At 42.9% G+C, this 16218-nt stretch overlaps 1 protein-coding gene across 6 annotated transcripts in view; it reads left to right on the top strand.

The window, feature by feature from the left end:
• Positions 1-316: 316 nt before the first annotated feature.
• Positions 317-16218, top strand: part of NTRK2 (neurotrophic receptor tyrosine kinase 2) — a 201170-nt gene continuing 185268 nt past the window's right edge. For 2 of the 6 annotated variants that reach the window (XM_056513945.1, XM_056513951.1), the window contains exon 1: positions 317-1033. In XM_056513945.1, coding sequence (XP_056369920.1) covers positions 825-1033 — 209 coding nt within the window. In that variant the 5' untranslated portion in view covers positions 317-824. The remainder of the gene's footprint in view (positions 1034-16218) is intronic. The other 4 variants (XM_056513946.1, XM_056513948.1, XM_056513949.1 and 1 more) reach the window with 3 other exon arrangements.

Genomic DNA, 16218 nt, shown 5'->3' with positions numbered 1-16218 from the left:
GACACACAGCCCGCGCAGGCGGCGGCGCGCTGCCCATCCCGCGGGATGCGTGTGCGCCTGTATGAGTGTGTGTGTGTACATGTACAAGTACGTGCGAGGCTGAAGCTCAAGTGCAGGCTGCCTATTGGTATCTGCTCTTCGGCACCCTCCCTTTCCCCCGCTCCCCCCTCCTCCCGCCCTTGTCTTTTTTTTTTTTTTTTTTTTTCATTTTTATTTCAGGCTCATTTTGTGGAGTTTCTGCCCCTCTCTGCGTCAGCCTCACGTCACTTTGCCGGCAGCTCCCCGTCTTGGGCTGGAGCAGGAGCCGGAGCTGCTTTATTATCAGCTGGAGGGAGGAGGAGACGGTGCGTAAAGGGGCGAGCGCGGAGCTCCGAGCCCCGCCGCCGCCGCTCGCTGCGCCTCCCTCGCCGCCCGCTCGCCGTCCCTCCGGCGGGCAGCGGCCGCCCGAGCCCCCGCAGAGAGGAGCGCAGCCTCCGCCACCTGCCCCCGCCGCCCCGCGCGTTTTGCAGCATCATCGGCAGCAGCCGCGGGGGCAGGCGGTGCCGCTGTCCGCCCGCGGGGCCGGGGGCAGGTGCCGCGCCGCGCCGAGGCCCCGCCAGCCCCTGTCCGCCGCGGCGCCCGGCTCCGGCCCCCGCCGCCCCGCGCAGCTCCCGGGGCGGTCAGCGCCGCGGGGCGCCCGTGGCCGCGGCTGCGGCGCGCCCATGTGAGCCCCGGCCGGGGGTGCCCGCCCGCGGCGCGGAAGGCTGCGCACCCTCCGGCCGTGCGCCCCGGCAGCGGCGGCGGCGGCAGCAGGAGGAGGCCGTCGGGGCAGTGCTGGAGTGAGCATGGTGTCCTGGCGGCGGAGGCCGGGGCCCGGCCTGGCGCGGCTGTGGGGCTTGTGCTGCCTGGTGCTGGGCTGCTGGCCGGGCGCGCTGGGCTGCCCCGCGTCCTGCGGGTGCAGCTCCTGGCGGATCTGGTGCACGGGATCGTCGCCGGGCATCGCCTCCTTCCCCGTGCCGCAGAGGAGCGCCGAGGGCGACAATGTTACCGAGATGTGAGTACGGCCCGGGGCCGGGCGCGGGGGCGGCGGGCCGGAGCGGCGGGGGAAGCTGCGGGCGGGGGCGGCGGGAGCTGACCCGCGCTAGAGGCTCTCGCTCCGCGGGCAGATGCAGCGGCTGGAAGCCCAAAAGCCCTGCCTGATTTTATTTGGACGCGGCTTCCCAGAGCTGCCGCGGCCAGCCCCGTTGAGATGATGAATGCTAATTGTTGGCGATGCAGATCGCGGGGATCGGGCGGGGGTCGGCGCCTGCTGCAGCGGGACCGCGGGGCAGCCGGGGAGCGGGACGGGGCTGGGCTCTGCCTCCGACCCTTGTCCACTTGCTCCCGGGGGTTGCGCACCGCTCAGCCCGCACCTCTGCGGCGGCAGCAGGTATATCAAACGGAGGGCTTTTTCCTACTTTTTTTTTTTTTTTTTTTTTTTTTTTTTTTAACTTTCGTTCTCTCAATTTATCACTGCGAACTGAGAGTATTGGTGGGTGGCTTTCCCTTCCCCCCAGATTTCTCCTGTTTTATTTTTGTAAAAAAAGAAAAAAGAAAAAAAAAAGAAAAAAAAGAAAAAAAAGAAAAAAAGAAAATTAAAAAAGAAAAAAAAAAAAAGAAAAAAAAAAGAAAAAGAAAAAAAAAAGTAAAGGAAGAGATGCGGCAGAAAGTGACAGCAAACTGCCTTTTATGCCCTAACCATAGGAATGCAAGCGTGCTTTGACCTTCTCAGTGGAGGTGGCTGGAAGGAAAAAGCACAAAACCTGCAGAGAAATGACCATAATGCTCCTTGTCAGCAACTGGGAGGGAATTAGAGAACCCTAATTAACCGTGAGGAAAAAAGTTTTTTTCCCCATGTGGTACTTCCATCCTCGTTGGCCTCGAAGACAGTATTTGGTGAGGGTGTTCTGTAGCTTTTTGTGTTAAATCCTGCATTGTTTCACAGCTCAGAGCACCATGGCATTCATATACATTGCCTAAGAAAATCTCTTGTAGAACAAAAAATTTTGGATACTGGATGTGTAGACGATAGATCTCTGGAAAAAACCTTATCAAGCTGTTTTGTTTGTATTTCCCTACCCGTGTTTTTGAATTGCTTTCTGTGCCATTTAGTGTAAAAAATACCAGTATCTTTTCCCCAGATCTATTCAGATTTCTCACTGCTTGTATTCTCCATACTTCTTCTATTTTTCAGTGTCTTTTAGAAGAAATAACAAGTACTGTGAAATACAGTGTGAGTTTAGACTAAATTCTAGCCTTTGGGCGACATTCCTGCAGTTCGTTGAAGTCAATTTGCTGCATTTCCCTGCATGTGCTTGAGGGAAAAGCTGGAGGCATTCATTTCTACTACTCATGTATGGCCTACCTTTGGGAGATTTTTTTAGGACCTGTGATAAAGAAATGGTCTTTCTGAGTTATAACTGTTAATGATTCAGATATTTGTGTAATATTCTGTAGATTGCTTACATAGAAAAATAATTACTTTGAGCTATGCATCTGTGATCCTTTTTATGGGCTTTTTATCCAGTGTATCCTGCTTAGAAGTAACAGAGTAATTTTCCTCTAGAATTTAATCTCTGTGTTGAAAGGCTAGAACAGAAAACACATATTGTAAATATATTTTTTTCCGTGATCAGCTTAAAATATGTCAAGTCATTTTGCATTGGTACTTTTGGCTCTAATTTTTCTGGGCTTTTTGAGCATCCTTTTCTTTACAGTTCTTTTTAGTTTTTACTGTATCATTCTGTGACATTGCATGTTGTTGTGTTTGGTGATCTAAAAATAATTTTGAGTCATGGATTTCTCAGGAGATGCTGTTGCACATATTTAAGATGGTTTTTTCATGCAAGCTTTTAACATAAAACACAGACACCCTTTAATTAGTTTATAGACATAACTTAAAAATTGAACTGCAGTAGCTGTCATGTTATTTCATTGTGTGAGCTCTGTAAACATTAAGTATGTACAGAAGCAGTTCTAATACAGTAGGCACAGATTGTCAAACCATTCTTAACACCACAGATCTTGCTTAATTCTAGCTAAGAAACAGGTTTAAGAGACTGGAGTGTTACATTTTGCTTGTGTAGCTTCAGGCCTGGTTATTATTTTCTGTTCTCTGCAGATACATTCCATTGGTCTCAGGTGGAACTATTTCTGGTATAAATAACATATGAGAAGTTATAAGACAATTAGTCTGAAGAATTCATTCACATGCATTTCCTGAGTATCTATTGAAATCAGTCCTTGTTGGGTATGTTCTGGTGGATCCTGCTGTCCTAGGCAAAATATCCACAGGCACCTGGGGCGTGGGTCCAGTTCCTTACCCCATGCACAGGCCCTGGGAGCTCGTGGGTGACTGCATGGTCTGGGTGTGTATGTGAAGCCCATGGTGCAGGGGATTGGCTCTGGGCCAGGTGGATGGCTTGGAGCAGGCACGATGTGAGTGGGCAGCCAGGGTCTTTCACTTGGCTTTAAGAGATGGAAAAAGACGGGGTGGCACGGCAGGAATGACAGAGACGATGTACTATGTATCTGGCAGCCTCCACCACTTAACACCTGGGTGCTTCACCCTGTTTTGGTCCACAGGTGGATTGTGCTTTAGAGCTCACAAGCAGTCTTGTCCCAGTCCAACTATTTCTAGATTCCTGCTCGGATGCAGCATCCAAGGGGAGGATACTTCTGCATCAGCCCTATGAAGGCCAGCTGCTGAAACTTGGTGTGGGAGAGCATAAGAGTATTTATGTCTGGTGCTTTCTTAGTCATCTCTCTCACTCTTTCCCTTCCTGGCTGTTTTTGCATCATTTGCTAGTATGGTAAATAAGACAGATTTCAGATTTGCCCAGTTGGTTAAAATGATGATGTGGGCTTGTCTTTATCTGGAAAGCAACTACCAGTGCTTATCATAACAGACTATACTTGTAATAATTGTTTGGTCACTTTGGTATTATTTGACATAAATTGAACTCCAGAGTGAGATCCTGCATTAGGATAAATTGTATCAGTCATTGATACATGAAAAGCCAAGGACCAAGAGTGGCAAAAGCAAAATTACTTTATCAGTTTTGTAAAATCCGTGCATTGTAGACACAATGGCAAATAAGTAGGCCTTGTCAAGATCACTCATGCAAAAATATTAATAGGATAGTAAATGAGAAATTTTTAGAGTGGTCAGAACTTCTTGTAAAAGGACCAGTATAATATTTTCTCATTAAGGAGGATGTATTTCTGCTGTATCTCTGTGTACATAACTCTTCAAAGACTTTGATTTAAAAGCAACATCTTGCAGTACAAGTATATTCCTGGCCTAGCTTCACAGTTCTGCTATCAAGTCATTAATATGATTACTTATGATTATTCAGGTGAATGAGGTTTGAAATTAATTGGTGTTTTTCAGGAAGAACTGCTTGCCAACTAAATAGTAGGCGAGTTTTAAGCTCTTGCCTATTAAAAGAGGTGATTGTATTGCGTACATTTCAAACCACAAAATAAATTTCTAATGCAGTTATATAAAGCACTCTAGAATTGTTAATAAGTAAGACAGGATAAGTAATTTATAGAGTAAATTATTTAACAAGTCATGTGAGCTTGTGCTAAAAAAAAGAGCATGTTTAAATTCATTGAAGCTCAGAGCTGTTGGTATTTTGAGTCTTTTTTATTCTAGATTTTGAGACTGTTGTAGATTTAACTGTCACATAAAACTGTCTACAAGGCTCCTCAGCCTCTAGCCCCTTCCTCCTCAAAGCAACTTCGGCTATGCATCATTGCATGACTTGGCTGGATTGAGAAGTTATTTCTGGTGACTTGGAATTGTATAATAAAACATGAGGCACCAGGCTACAAATTATTAAAGGCATTTTGGACAGTAGTGATGTAATATTTTCCTTTAGGAATTTGTCCTTTTGGCTTTTTTTTTTGAAACGTCTTTAAAGAGTTGGGTAATTGGTTAAGGTGAGTTAAAAGTAAGCACTGTGAAAATCAATTTTGCAATTTCTGGGCTCTAAAAATACTCCAGGATCACAAAGCATTCAATTTTGTATATGTTTTTTTTTTTTTTTTTTTTTTTTTTTTCTCCCAGGGAATCTTTTGTATGTCTTGTTCTAGACACTGCCCTTCTGGTTTGTAAGGACTGATGGGGCTCATGAGGGTTTCCATTGAGGCTGTCTCAGTCAGGCAGAGACAAAACAGCTTATGAAGCTGGAAGAGAGCATCATCCTTCAGGAGCCAGTCAGTGTTGGGCAGGGTGGCAAGAGCACTGTTCCTCCCTCGATATCTTTGGTCACTCAAGGGTTTTGAGAGAGGTTTGGGATGTATATACTGAAATGAAAGATTTGGTCTTGAACATATTGTTTTCAAGAAACTTCCATTTATTTCCATACTAATGAGAAAATAGGGCTTGGCAGTGGAGCCTGTGATATCTTTAGGATGGCATTTTCCAGATTTCTCAGGTTCTATTTTTTCTCCATTATTTTTATGCTGACAAGTGTAACAGAAAGTAGCTTAGCAATATTCTGGATCCCTAATCACTGTAGAGCAAAAAAATTTATGTAACTGAACGTGGGCCTGATTATTTCTCCATTTTGGTTTTCATTTGAAAGTAAAGAAGGATCCCCTATTGCTCCCTTTTTTTTTTCTTTTTTTTTTTTTTTTTTCTTTGGTTGCGGTTCTCTTTCTCCCATGTTTGTCATCTGTCACTACATAAATGTCTAGGAGAATGGCCCTTAAGGTGGTAACCCAGATGTCCTTGCCTGAGCAGAAGTGTAGCAGAGAATGGAGGAGCAAAGAACTCTAAAGCTGCTTCAGTGTGTTGTAGATGTCAAATGTATATTTAGCTTGCTACCTCTGAAAAACTGCTCTTTAAAAACTTTCCTTAAAAAGCAAAGCAGATTGTATAAATTCACTAATTTATATGCATTTGAAATGGAGAGATAAATCTGTAGAGGTTTGAAACCTTCTACTGCTTGGGTTGTGAATATGCTTTTTTAACAGGATGCTGTTAAATTTGTGAAGATCTCTTCATCCAGATGTATGTAGTACATCAGTGCTGGTAAATTATATATGACCATATATAATTGGTATGCATCTTAATTCCTGGTTGATTGTGAACCTATATTTTCAGCAACTGCAAAAGGCAAACCAAACTACTGCCTGTCCTGAAATGCACATATGGAAATTCTGTGTTTTTACATAGCTAATATTAAAGGCAATATTACAGTATCACAGGATCACAGAATGGGTTAGGTTGAAAGGGACCACTGGTGGGATTGTTTGGTCCAACCTCCCTGGTTGAGAAGGGTCTACTAGAGCACATGGCACAGCATTGTATCCAAAGGGTTCTTTGGATACAGTGAGGGAGACTCCACAACATCTCCAGGCAATCTGTTCCAGGGCTGGTCACCCACACAGTAAAGAAGTTCTTCCTCATGTTCAGGTGAAACTTTCTGTGCATCAGTTTCTGCCCATTGCCTTTGTCCTATTGCTCAGCACCACCAAGGAGATCCTGGTTCTGTTCTGTTGACATTGTTAATTCAGTTGCTTCCATACATTGGTGAGATCACTCTGAGTGATCTCTTCTCAAGGCTGAACAGACCCAGCTTCCTCCACCTTTCCATGTACAGGACATGCTCCAGTCCCTTAATCATCTTCATAGCCCTCTGCTGGTGTCTCCCAGGAGCTCCATTCTCTCTTGTCCTGAGGAGCCCAGAACTGGCACTCCAGTTGTGCCTCACCTGGGCTGAGTAGAAGGACAGGGTCACCCTCCTTGATCTGCTGGCTCTTCCTAATGCACCCCAAAACACCATTGGCTTTCTTGGCCGCCAGACCACACTGCTCATGGACACTGTTGTCCACTAGGATCCCAAGGTCCTCCTCAGAGCTGCTTTCCAGCAGATCAGCCTCAGCCTCTGCTGGTGCCTGGGCTTATTCCTCCCCAGTTCAGGACCCTGCTTTATTTTACTTTTGGTGAATTTCAGACAGTTCTTCTCTGCCCATCCCTCCATCCTGTCAGGGCTGCACTCTGGGGTATTGGTGACTGCTCCCTGCCTTGTGTCATCAGTGACCTGCTGAGGAGGCATCTGCCTCTTTGTCCAAATCTCTGAAGAGCAAATCCAGCAACACTGGGCCCAGCACTGACCCTTGGGGGGCACCACTTGTGATGAGCCTCCCACTAGAGCTTGTGTCACTGATTGCAGCTCTTTGGGATCTGCCATTCAGCACGTTCTCAATACAGCTCACTGTCCACTCATTTAATTTGCACCTCCCAAACTTGCCTATGAGGATATTATGTGAGACAGGATTTAAGCCCTGCTGAAGTCTAAGTAGAAAGTAGCTACTGCTTTCCCCTCATCTATCCAGGTAGTTGTCCCATCATGGAAAGCAATCAGGTTGGTCAAGCATGATTCTCCTTTGCTGAATCCACGCTGGGTAATTCTGAGCAGCATTTTGGTATCCATGTGGATAAAGATGGCTTCCAGAACCAGGCACTCCATCATGTTTCCAGGGATCAAGGTGGGGCTGGCTGGCCAGTAGCTCTCTAGGTCCTCCTTCTTGCCCATTTTGAAGACTAGGGTGACAATTACTTTCTTACACTCCTCAGACACCTCTCCTGATCACCATGACTACTCCAAGACAACTTCAATTAGCCCAGCTACGGTGTCTGCCTGCTCCCTCAGCACTTGTGAATGCATCCCTTCAGGACAGCTTTTTTTATTTGTTCCAAGTGTCCTGTTGCTGCTTTCACTTGCTGTGTATCTCCTGCTGGTGCTTTATTTTTGACAGGAGTTTATTGCTCATCCATGCAACTGTCTTGCCCTCTTTGCTCAATTTCTTATTCATCATGATGCACTGGTCTTGAACCTGGGGAAGGTGGTGCTTGAATATTTATTGACCAGCTCTCTTGGACCTCGTTCTCTGCAGAGCCGGTTCCCATGGGATTCTTCCAGGAAGATCCTTGAAGAGGCTAAAGTTATCTCTCCTGATATCCATTATTTCAATTGCACTTGCTGCCCTGCTTCCTCCATGCAAGTTGCTGGGCTCCAAATCATCTCATGATCACATTGCACAATTGTAGGGGACTTGCTGGAAAGGCGACACACCATGGAAATTCTGCATTTATTTTTTATTAATTTCTTGTAAGAAAATTGCCTGCATTGAGTGTTAATCATAGACAAAGACTATAGCTGAAACTTAAGTATTTTTAATACCAATTAAACCATATATGTTTCTGTGTTGTGTTTTCATTGTTAGGATAAATTCTTGGACATCAGGTTTCAGGTCAATATTCTTTTTTTCCTAGACAAGGCCTGAAGTAATAAGATTTTTTTTTCATCAGAAGTAAGATAAAATGGAAAGAAGCAGACTAAAGGTGTCCAAGGTATTTCCAGAGGCACTTTGAGAGATTGTAATCGTTGAGTAGTGTAACTTGAACTTTACTTTGCTAAAGCAAACTAGTCCTGATCTTGCAAGGTAGTAAGATACTCTTTATTTCAGGGGAATGCTGAGGCTGAGATCCTGGCCTATGTGAAGCCAGTGACAAAAATGAATGGAGTCAGTGTTTCACCTGCATAGTTTAGAGTATATATGTGAAGGATTAAAGGAACCTTGATTCAGGCATTTCCTGCCTTTTTTAATTTTGGAAGAGATGGGGCTTGTTACTTGATTACTTGATGTGTTTTTGACTTGCAGGGTTTTTTTTGCCTTTCGTGTGTTTTCATTCTGTATTAATACTAAATACATTGAGGTATGTGGAAGCTAAGATTGAGCATTTCAGGAGGGAACCTTTTACAACATTTTAGATAATTTTGCTTTGGAATGAACCTCCTCATGCAAAAAAAGTAGTAGCTCCTGCTATGGATTCGTAGCTCATGATATTCAAATGTCTGATGTATAAATAAAAGAAAGGCAGTGCGTTAATCAAAGCTAAGTCAATCTATTGCTGAAACAGACAACAGTGAAATGGCAATACTACTGAGCTCCTTATGGAAGGATCTGTCCACAGAGCTGTAGCTGAGGCTGGGAAGGTTATCTATTTTTCCTCTTGGTTTGACAGGTGAGCCAAAGGAAATTTTCCAGTTTTAGATGTAAATGAAATTAGTTTTGCGTTTTTAATTTCGTAACCATACCTGTAATACCAAGGATGGCTGTTTTCAGTAAGTATCTTGTGGAGCACGGGTGCCCCACATTGCACAATAAGATGCATGTGAAGAGTGCATAGGGTGTGACTTCCATTCTTTTGCAACAACTGTCTGGTTTTGTGAGTGCCAGACGGCATGGCAAGCATATGAGAATAAATCATGTGCGCATACTGGGCACGTCAGACTTATTGGGCATGGGCTGGAGGCCTTTCCTCAGCTTGTGCTCTGGGTATCGGGCACTGGACCTACTGATCATATCTGGGACTGTCCCAGGCCTTGCCATCGAAAATCTGGCAACTCCCTACTGACTGTGTAGTGAAGACTCTCAACTCAACTGGCTTCTCTCCACAATGGCAAAGGCGCTTCTTCCAGGAAGTGATTCAGGAGGTTAAATTAAGTTCCCACTGAAAATTACCACATGCAGTCATCTCCTCCTGTCTCTGCCGACTATGAAGAACACACTGTGGACTTAGTTCACTGGGGTGAGGGGCGAAAGCAAGACATTCTTTAATAGCAAGCAGGGTCATGCTGTGGAGTGAACTGATTTTGTGGTTCTGGGTGAGCCATTTCAGCATGCATGTGAAGAGCTGCTCTGCTAGAAGCAGAGCATGGGTCTGAACCAAGGTCTTGCATGTCAGCATCTTAACTGCTGGTCCTGTATGGTGTACAGATGTGGGCTTGCCTTGGTTCTTCTCGTCTGAGATGCCTTCCTTGGCGTAAAATATTCAAATGTGCTTTTGGGTCAGAGAGCAGGACAGTCTGTTTAGCTAAGCTGTGATGCTTATTCGTGTGGTGAGATAGCTGGATCCTGCTCCTGCTTCGCTGAGTGTTCAATTACAGCAAAAATGAGAACAGCACAAACAGGTAAGGTGGAGACTGCCATCTTTCAAATGGCTTTGTAAATATGGTATCTTCTGAGAGACTGGAATCATATTTCCTTAGAAGAGGAAGAAATGGAGAAATGGAATCTGGTACCACTGGAGCATTATTTACAGCATTTCCTCCAAACCTGTGGTCTTCAACATCATAAAAAGATGTCTCTTTTTTTTTTTTTTTTTTTTTTCTTTTTTTCCCCCCCACCCACTAGGTGGGTGAATAGTCTATTGCATATTCATCTACTATTCTCCTCTCCAATCTTGCCTTCTCCGATTTTGGAAACAGGTCTTGGAACACATTATGCATATGGTGATCTTCACCTGGTAAACATATACACTGTACCCTCCAGCTAGGAGCAGTTTTGTTGGCTCTGTAGGTCTAACCATAATGTGCATATGTGTGGACGCCATTGAAGCCTCAGGCTGAAAATTGCGAAAGCTTGGAACTTTTTTCTCTTTTCTCATGCAAGATCTTTCCCAGGCTGAGACAGTTTTCTCAGTTCCAGCCTGAGCCTTTCCCAAGATGATAACACTGGGGAAAAATAAAAAGGAATTAATAACAAGATTAACACCTGGGCTTCACTAATAAACAGTTCTCACAGTTTGTGAGAAAGTTTTATTTTCTTCAATTGTCCAATGGACTGCTGTTCTGTTTGCAGTTTGAGAACCACACTATAAAAGTGGTCCAACCGTTCAATAAATCGCTTCTTTAGCCACCTAGCTAAAGAAGTCCGTGTCGTTATTCTACGCGATTCATCGCAAGCAGCGACACATATGCATGTGTTTTAAGAGTTTTAAGTTTAGAATGGTAGTAAGTAAGCATCTTCCTAAGACTGTTTTGTGCACATATAATGGAATCACAGAATGTGCTGAGTTGGAAGGGATCATCAAGTCCAGCTCTTGGCCCTGCACAGCAGCATCCCCAAGAGTCACACCATGTGCCTGAGAGCATTATCCAAATACTTCCTGAGCTCTGTCAGACTGGTGCTGTGACCATTTACTTGGGAAGCTGGTTCCAGTGCCTCTGGGTGAAAGCCTTTTTCTGATACTCAAACTAAACCTCTCGAGACAGAACTTCAGCCATTCCCTCAGGTCCTGTCACTGTCACCACAGAGCAGAGATCAGTGTCTGCCCCTCCTCTTCCCCTCACAGTGAAGTTGTACCTGCAGTGAGGTCTGTCCTCAGTCTCCTCCAGGCTGAACAGACCAAGTGACCTCAACTGCTCCTCACACAGCTTTCCCTCAAGACCCTTCACCATCTTTGTTGCTGTCCTCTGGATGGTCTCTAACTGTTTAATACCATTCTTATACTGTGGTGCCCAAAACTGCACACAATATTCAAGATGCAGCCAGTGCAGAGTAAAGCAGAGCAATCCCCTCCCTTGACTGACTGGTGATGCTTTTGCCATTGTTTATAAATATAAAAAAATACAACATTACAAATATTTTGAATTGGCATAAATCCATGTAACATCAAGGCACCTAAGCAGAAAATATTAATGCTGGATATTATTTCTGCTGTAGACATCACTGCAAATCCTGGATCATATTTGTGTGCTATGACTGTCTTGTTGCCTGAAGCCTATGCCATTTATGGGATATGAAGGTAGCACAGGTACAGAAATAGGTACCCCTTTAAAGGGTGTTTTAGAGGTTGGTGTCTTAACATTCTCCCAGCTCTTTGTGGCATTCCTATCTACATTCAGAAAGGCAGTTGTTCTTTCTGTTCACGGTTTGGTTACATGCAAAGTCTTTGCCTTCGAGCACTTCTGCATGTTTCCATGAGTTTCAATAAGCAGTTTGACTTGTAGCAGTGTCGCACATCACAACAAGTGTCTAAAAGGAAAGTTTTAGGAGTTGAGAGTCCCAGCAGTTGGAGGTATCATCAAAATACCAATCTGTCTTATATTTGCAGGTGAACACCATAACCCCTATGTCTTGGGCCAGGGACACTGCTGCAGAGGATGTGTAGGATGGAGGAATGTTGAAGGTGTGTCTCCTACTGGGGTGCAGTCATAAGAACCATAAGCAGAAACAGGCTGGAGGATGAGGGAAGTACTACTCTACTCATAAGCAGTGGCAGAGACAAAAGCTGTAAAAGTAAATGAAGAATGCTGTGAAAGTAGTGGTGGTGAGGAGAAGGCAGCTTTTCAGAGGTAATGGAGAAGGCTGAAGACTAAAGATGTCACCTTGTGGAAGAGGTACATGCAGGGTAAGAGATTCACTTGGAGGTAAAATGGTAGAGAAAGTGATCTAAGATTTGAAACTATAATATGTAATGTGTAATATATAATAATATAACAATATAATAATATAACAACATAATAATATAATAATATATAACTAAAATAAGTGCTTTCAAAAGAGTATATTTTCCTTATACTTCCAAAGCATAGCAACAAGAACAGCCATGAGCAGGTTTTAAGTACAAGCTGATCGCAGTCTAGAAGGTGCATTGCATATTACACATAGCATAAAAACCAGAAATACATAGAGAAAGCTCAAAGATGCAGGATGGTTCTCTGGGTGTATCAGTGTGACAGAGAATTTGCTCAAAATCAAACTGGCATAGTACAGGAACATGGAAAGTACAGGAAAGGTAACAGTAGCAGCAATGTGGCAGTCAGTACAAGTATTAGAAATATTCTGTATTCTGACAATTGTGCAGAAAGTGTAATAAACATCATTATGCTAATATATGCAGTGCAAGTAAGAAACTACTTATATTTAATGAAGAACATGATTCCTCAAGTGGAATAATGAAAATGGAAGAAGCTCTGAATTCAAAAGCTTGGCCAGCTACAATGAAAAGTGGACTATACTGTAATGTAAAAAAATGTGATAAAGTGAAATAGGAAACTGTGAAGAGCACATAAATGTGAAACAGTGAAGAATGCCTCTGAATGGTAACACAAATGTTGAAATGCTCTCTGAGAAATGCATAGGCTAAATTTTAGTGGTAAATTGGTGTTAACATACAGAAGGTGGCAACATGTTCTGGTGCTAGACAGAGGTAAACATGAAAAGGACAATCCATATTCCTATTGGAATATTACAGTAACATAATGTGAAGTTCTAGTCATGTATGTTTTTCATTAAAGACAAGAGCGTCTTGGAGAGGACACAGATGTGTGATCAGGGCTACAGAAGATGTTTCACAGGTCTTGGAAGGGAGTCTAGGAAACCAATTGTGAACCATGGTAGCAGATGGTATCATTTGCAGCATGGAAAAACATCTACTTGTTGTGTTCTCTGTGTAAAAAAAAAAGGGGCAGAGGTTATGATCATACATAGTCTCTCAAGACTGAAATAAAAACAAGAGAAAAAAATTTTTGCTGGCTAATGGAAAGGAGAATATTTTTGAGATGTCAGGAGTCAAATTGTTCAGCAAATTTAATATATTAGCAGGATATAGCTGGATTTTCCTGGATAGATGGCTTTAGGTTTTGTGTCTTTGCTCCATCATTTGGAAGTACTGGCTTTTGATCTGTACCTGTGTCCTGGTTTGGCATGAGGTGCACTGCATGCAGTGAACAAGACAGTAAACAGGGTAGCAGGTGCAGATAAATGTCTTGATGATCCAATGATCCAGAGCAGATTGATTGGAATATTTGATATTCTAATAGCCAGTAATTTTAAACTGAATAAAGCCAAATATTAATGTCAGACAGTGGGAATTGTATATATGGGACAAGACTGGCTTCAAAGGAGATTTCAGCAGGAATATCTTATGTTGAGTGAAAGAGTCAAGGAATACTGAATATATCAGAACACAGAGACAGGAAAAAAAACTGTTGAGGGGGATACTGATTTATGTCAGAAGTGCTGTCTAATTCTGAAAGATGTGCAGCTACCTGTCTGTCTTTCAGATAGAAAGTCACTGTCTGAGTATGGGCACCTGAAAGGAAGAGAATTCCAAGGTTCTGACAGCAAGGAACTTTAATGTTTTGATTCACTGAGGGACTTAAAAAGATACATGTAAGAGATGGTTGTCTGAAATCTTACTGTGCTGTTGTGGAATGGATGTTTTCCCATTCTCATTTGCATCAAGGCCAGTGACAGCTATAGAGATGGTGTATGCAAGTGCTGACAAGAGAGTATTTGCATTACTACTTTTTGAAGTCTAGGTGGTTCTGCAGGAGAAAGAACTGTCACATGTATTTATTCATTCATTTAAGATGCTCTTTCATCGTGAGGAAATAATAACATCATCAACAACAACAATAATAATAAAGATTATTTCTTTTGAGAAATAATGGAAAGCCACATTCACTACTCTCCTTTTGTATGTTAATTTACTGTGCCTTTTTAAGCACATATATTATAAAGGGTCTGTATGGGGGTTCAAGCCTCTTCCTAGCAATCTGCATAGATTATTTCATACTCAGGGGATGAAACTGTGTTTTGAAGATAAGTATAAGGTCTGAGATTAGGATATATCTTTTAGAATAAATAGGTCACTGCTTGTTCTTCTGACAATAAAAAGTAATATTGACGTTTGCAAAATATCTAAGGAAAAACAAATCTTTAGCTGTTGTGTATTCCTGGAAAAACATCAAAAATGCATGTTTTGATTCAATTCAAATGTACAAACCTGGGGATCTCAAAGGGGAGGACAGGTCTCTAAATGAAGAAAATACTTAAATAAGCTCTGCATGCATTTTTTGTGAAAGTAATTCTGAAGGTGGATCTCATCAAGAGCATAAATCTTAAATCTGGATAGCTGCATGAAATGTCTTGAGAGTTTGCTTGATTTGATAGTCTGCTAACTGAAGAGAATAAAACAAACACCTTGACGCAAAACCAGAAACATAAAACCAAGAGTGCATTACATTTCATTTTTCCTACCTTACAGTAACTTTCTTTAAGCTTTGCATCTCAGGCTTATTAATTTATTTTTACTTTTGCCTTCATGCTGTAAAGTGGGAACTAAGGTTGGCTGGAAAGCCATGGACTTCCCATTTTCCAGGCAGCTGTAGTCATAAGAAAGAGCACAGATCTGCTCCTGCAGTGCCAAAACAAAACTGGTATCTCTACTGAATTCCCATTTTCTTCTGCTTTAAACTGGTGGGTTGGCACTAATTGTTCAAGAGGATGGCTTTGGAGAATCAATTTGCAATGACAGCTATGTGCTACTAATTGGAGAATAGCATACTGTTGTGGAGCAGAATGCCTGGGCTCTGTTGCCTCCTGGAAGCTGATAGAGCCGTACATCAAGAATAGGGAATTCTTGAAATTAACTGGTCTCTGACGTTGCCTGTGAGATGCTGTGGTCCAGATTGTCCTCAACAATGCATTACCTGAGTATGAGATGTGTATAGCACAGGATTTGCTGAAAAAATGGCAATGCCTGTGTATGTAAAGAAAGATCCCAGAGCTAATTATGTTGTCTCCAGAGCTGCTGTACTGGCACGTGGAGAGCTATTTCCTGAAGTTCTGTGACTTGTGGTTAAATACCCTAAATGTGAGGAAACAGCCCTTAGGGAACCTGTAGTAGTGGCATCCAGTTTTTCACTCTTTGTGAAATACAGGGTGACTCATGGTTTAAAAAAAAAAACAACAAACCAACCAAAAAACCCTGCAGTACCTTCTCAGAATTTTCTAGGAGACACTGGGCAGCTAAGGAAGGAGTCAAGCACTGGTAAAATTTTTGAATGCTAGGCAAGTCCACCGTGGATGGTGACACACAGCATCTTTCCTGAATTATGACATGCTCCTCTAGCAGCTGACATTCTGTTTCCTGAAGTCATCCTCCTTAAATCTCGCACCTATGGTACCAGATGGAGGAATAAAATAGAATAAAATAATTTAAGTAAGCTTGTATATCTGCAGAATACTTGCTGGGTTTAGGTGTCTGTATCATGCTCATTGCTTGTTAGGAGTTTCCTTCCTACAGGAAGCTTGGTCCTCTGCAGGAAGATTTCTTGACAGAACAGAGATTATAGCATTGATGCCTACATCTGTCTGAAACTTTACATTCCTGATATGCAACTTGTGTAGCTCTGTGCTTCATTTTCCAACTGTGAGTTCATAATATTTCAGCACTATTTTAAACTTGGTTTCAGAGGGGCTACAAATGTAAGCCAGTTGAATATGCCAGGTTTCATCAAGTATTGTATCAAGTTTGCAAATTTTACGTGATCTTAATGCATAACAGTGAATCAGCCCGTGTTTGTTGAAAATACCTCTAAGTTTTAG

The sequence above is a fragment of the Oenanthe melanoleuca genome, chromosome Z, assembly GCF_029582105.1.
Source record: "Oenanthe melanoleuca isolate GR-GAL-2019-014 chromosome Z, OMel1.0, whole genome shotgun sequence".
NCBI classification, from domain to species: domain Eukaryota; kingdom Metazoa; phylum Chordata; class Aves; order Passeriformes; family Muscicapidae; genus Oenanthe; species Oenanthe melanoleuca.
The sequence above is the reverse complement of the archived record's forward strand: the minus strand, read 5'-3'. Positions and strand labels throughout refer to the sequence as shown.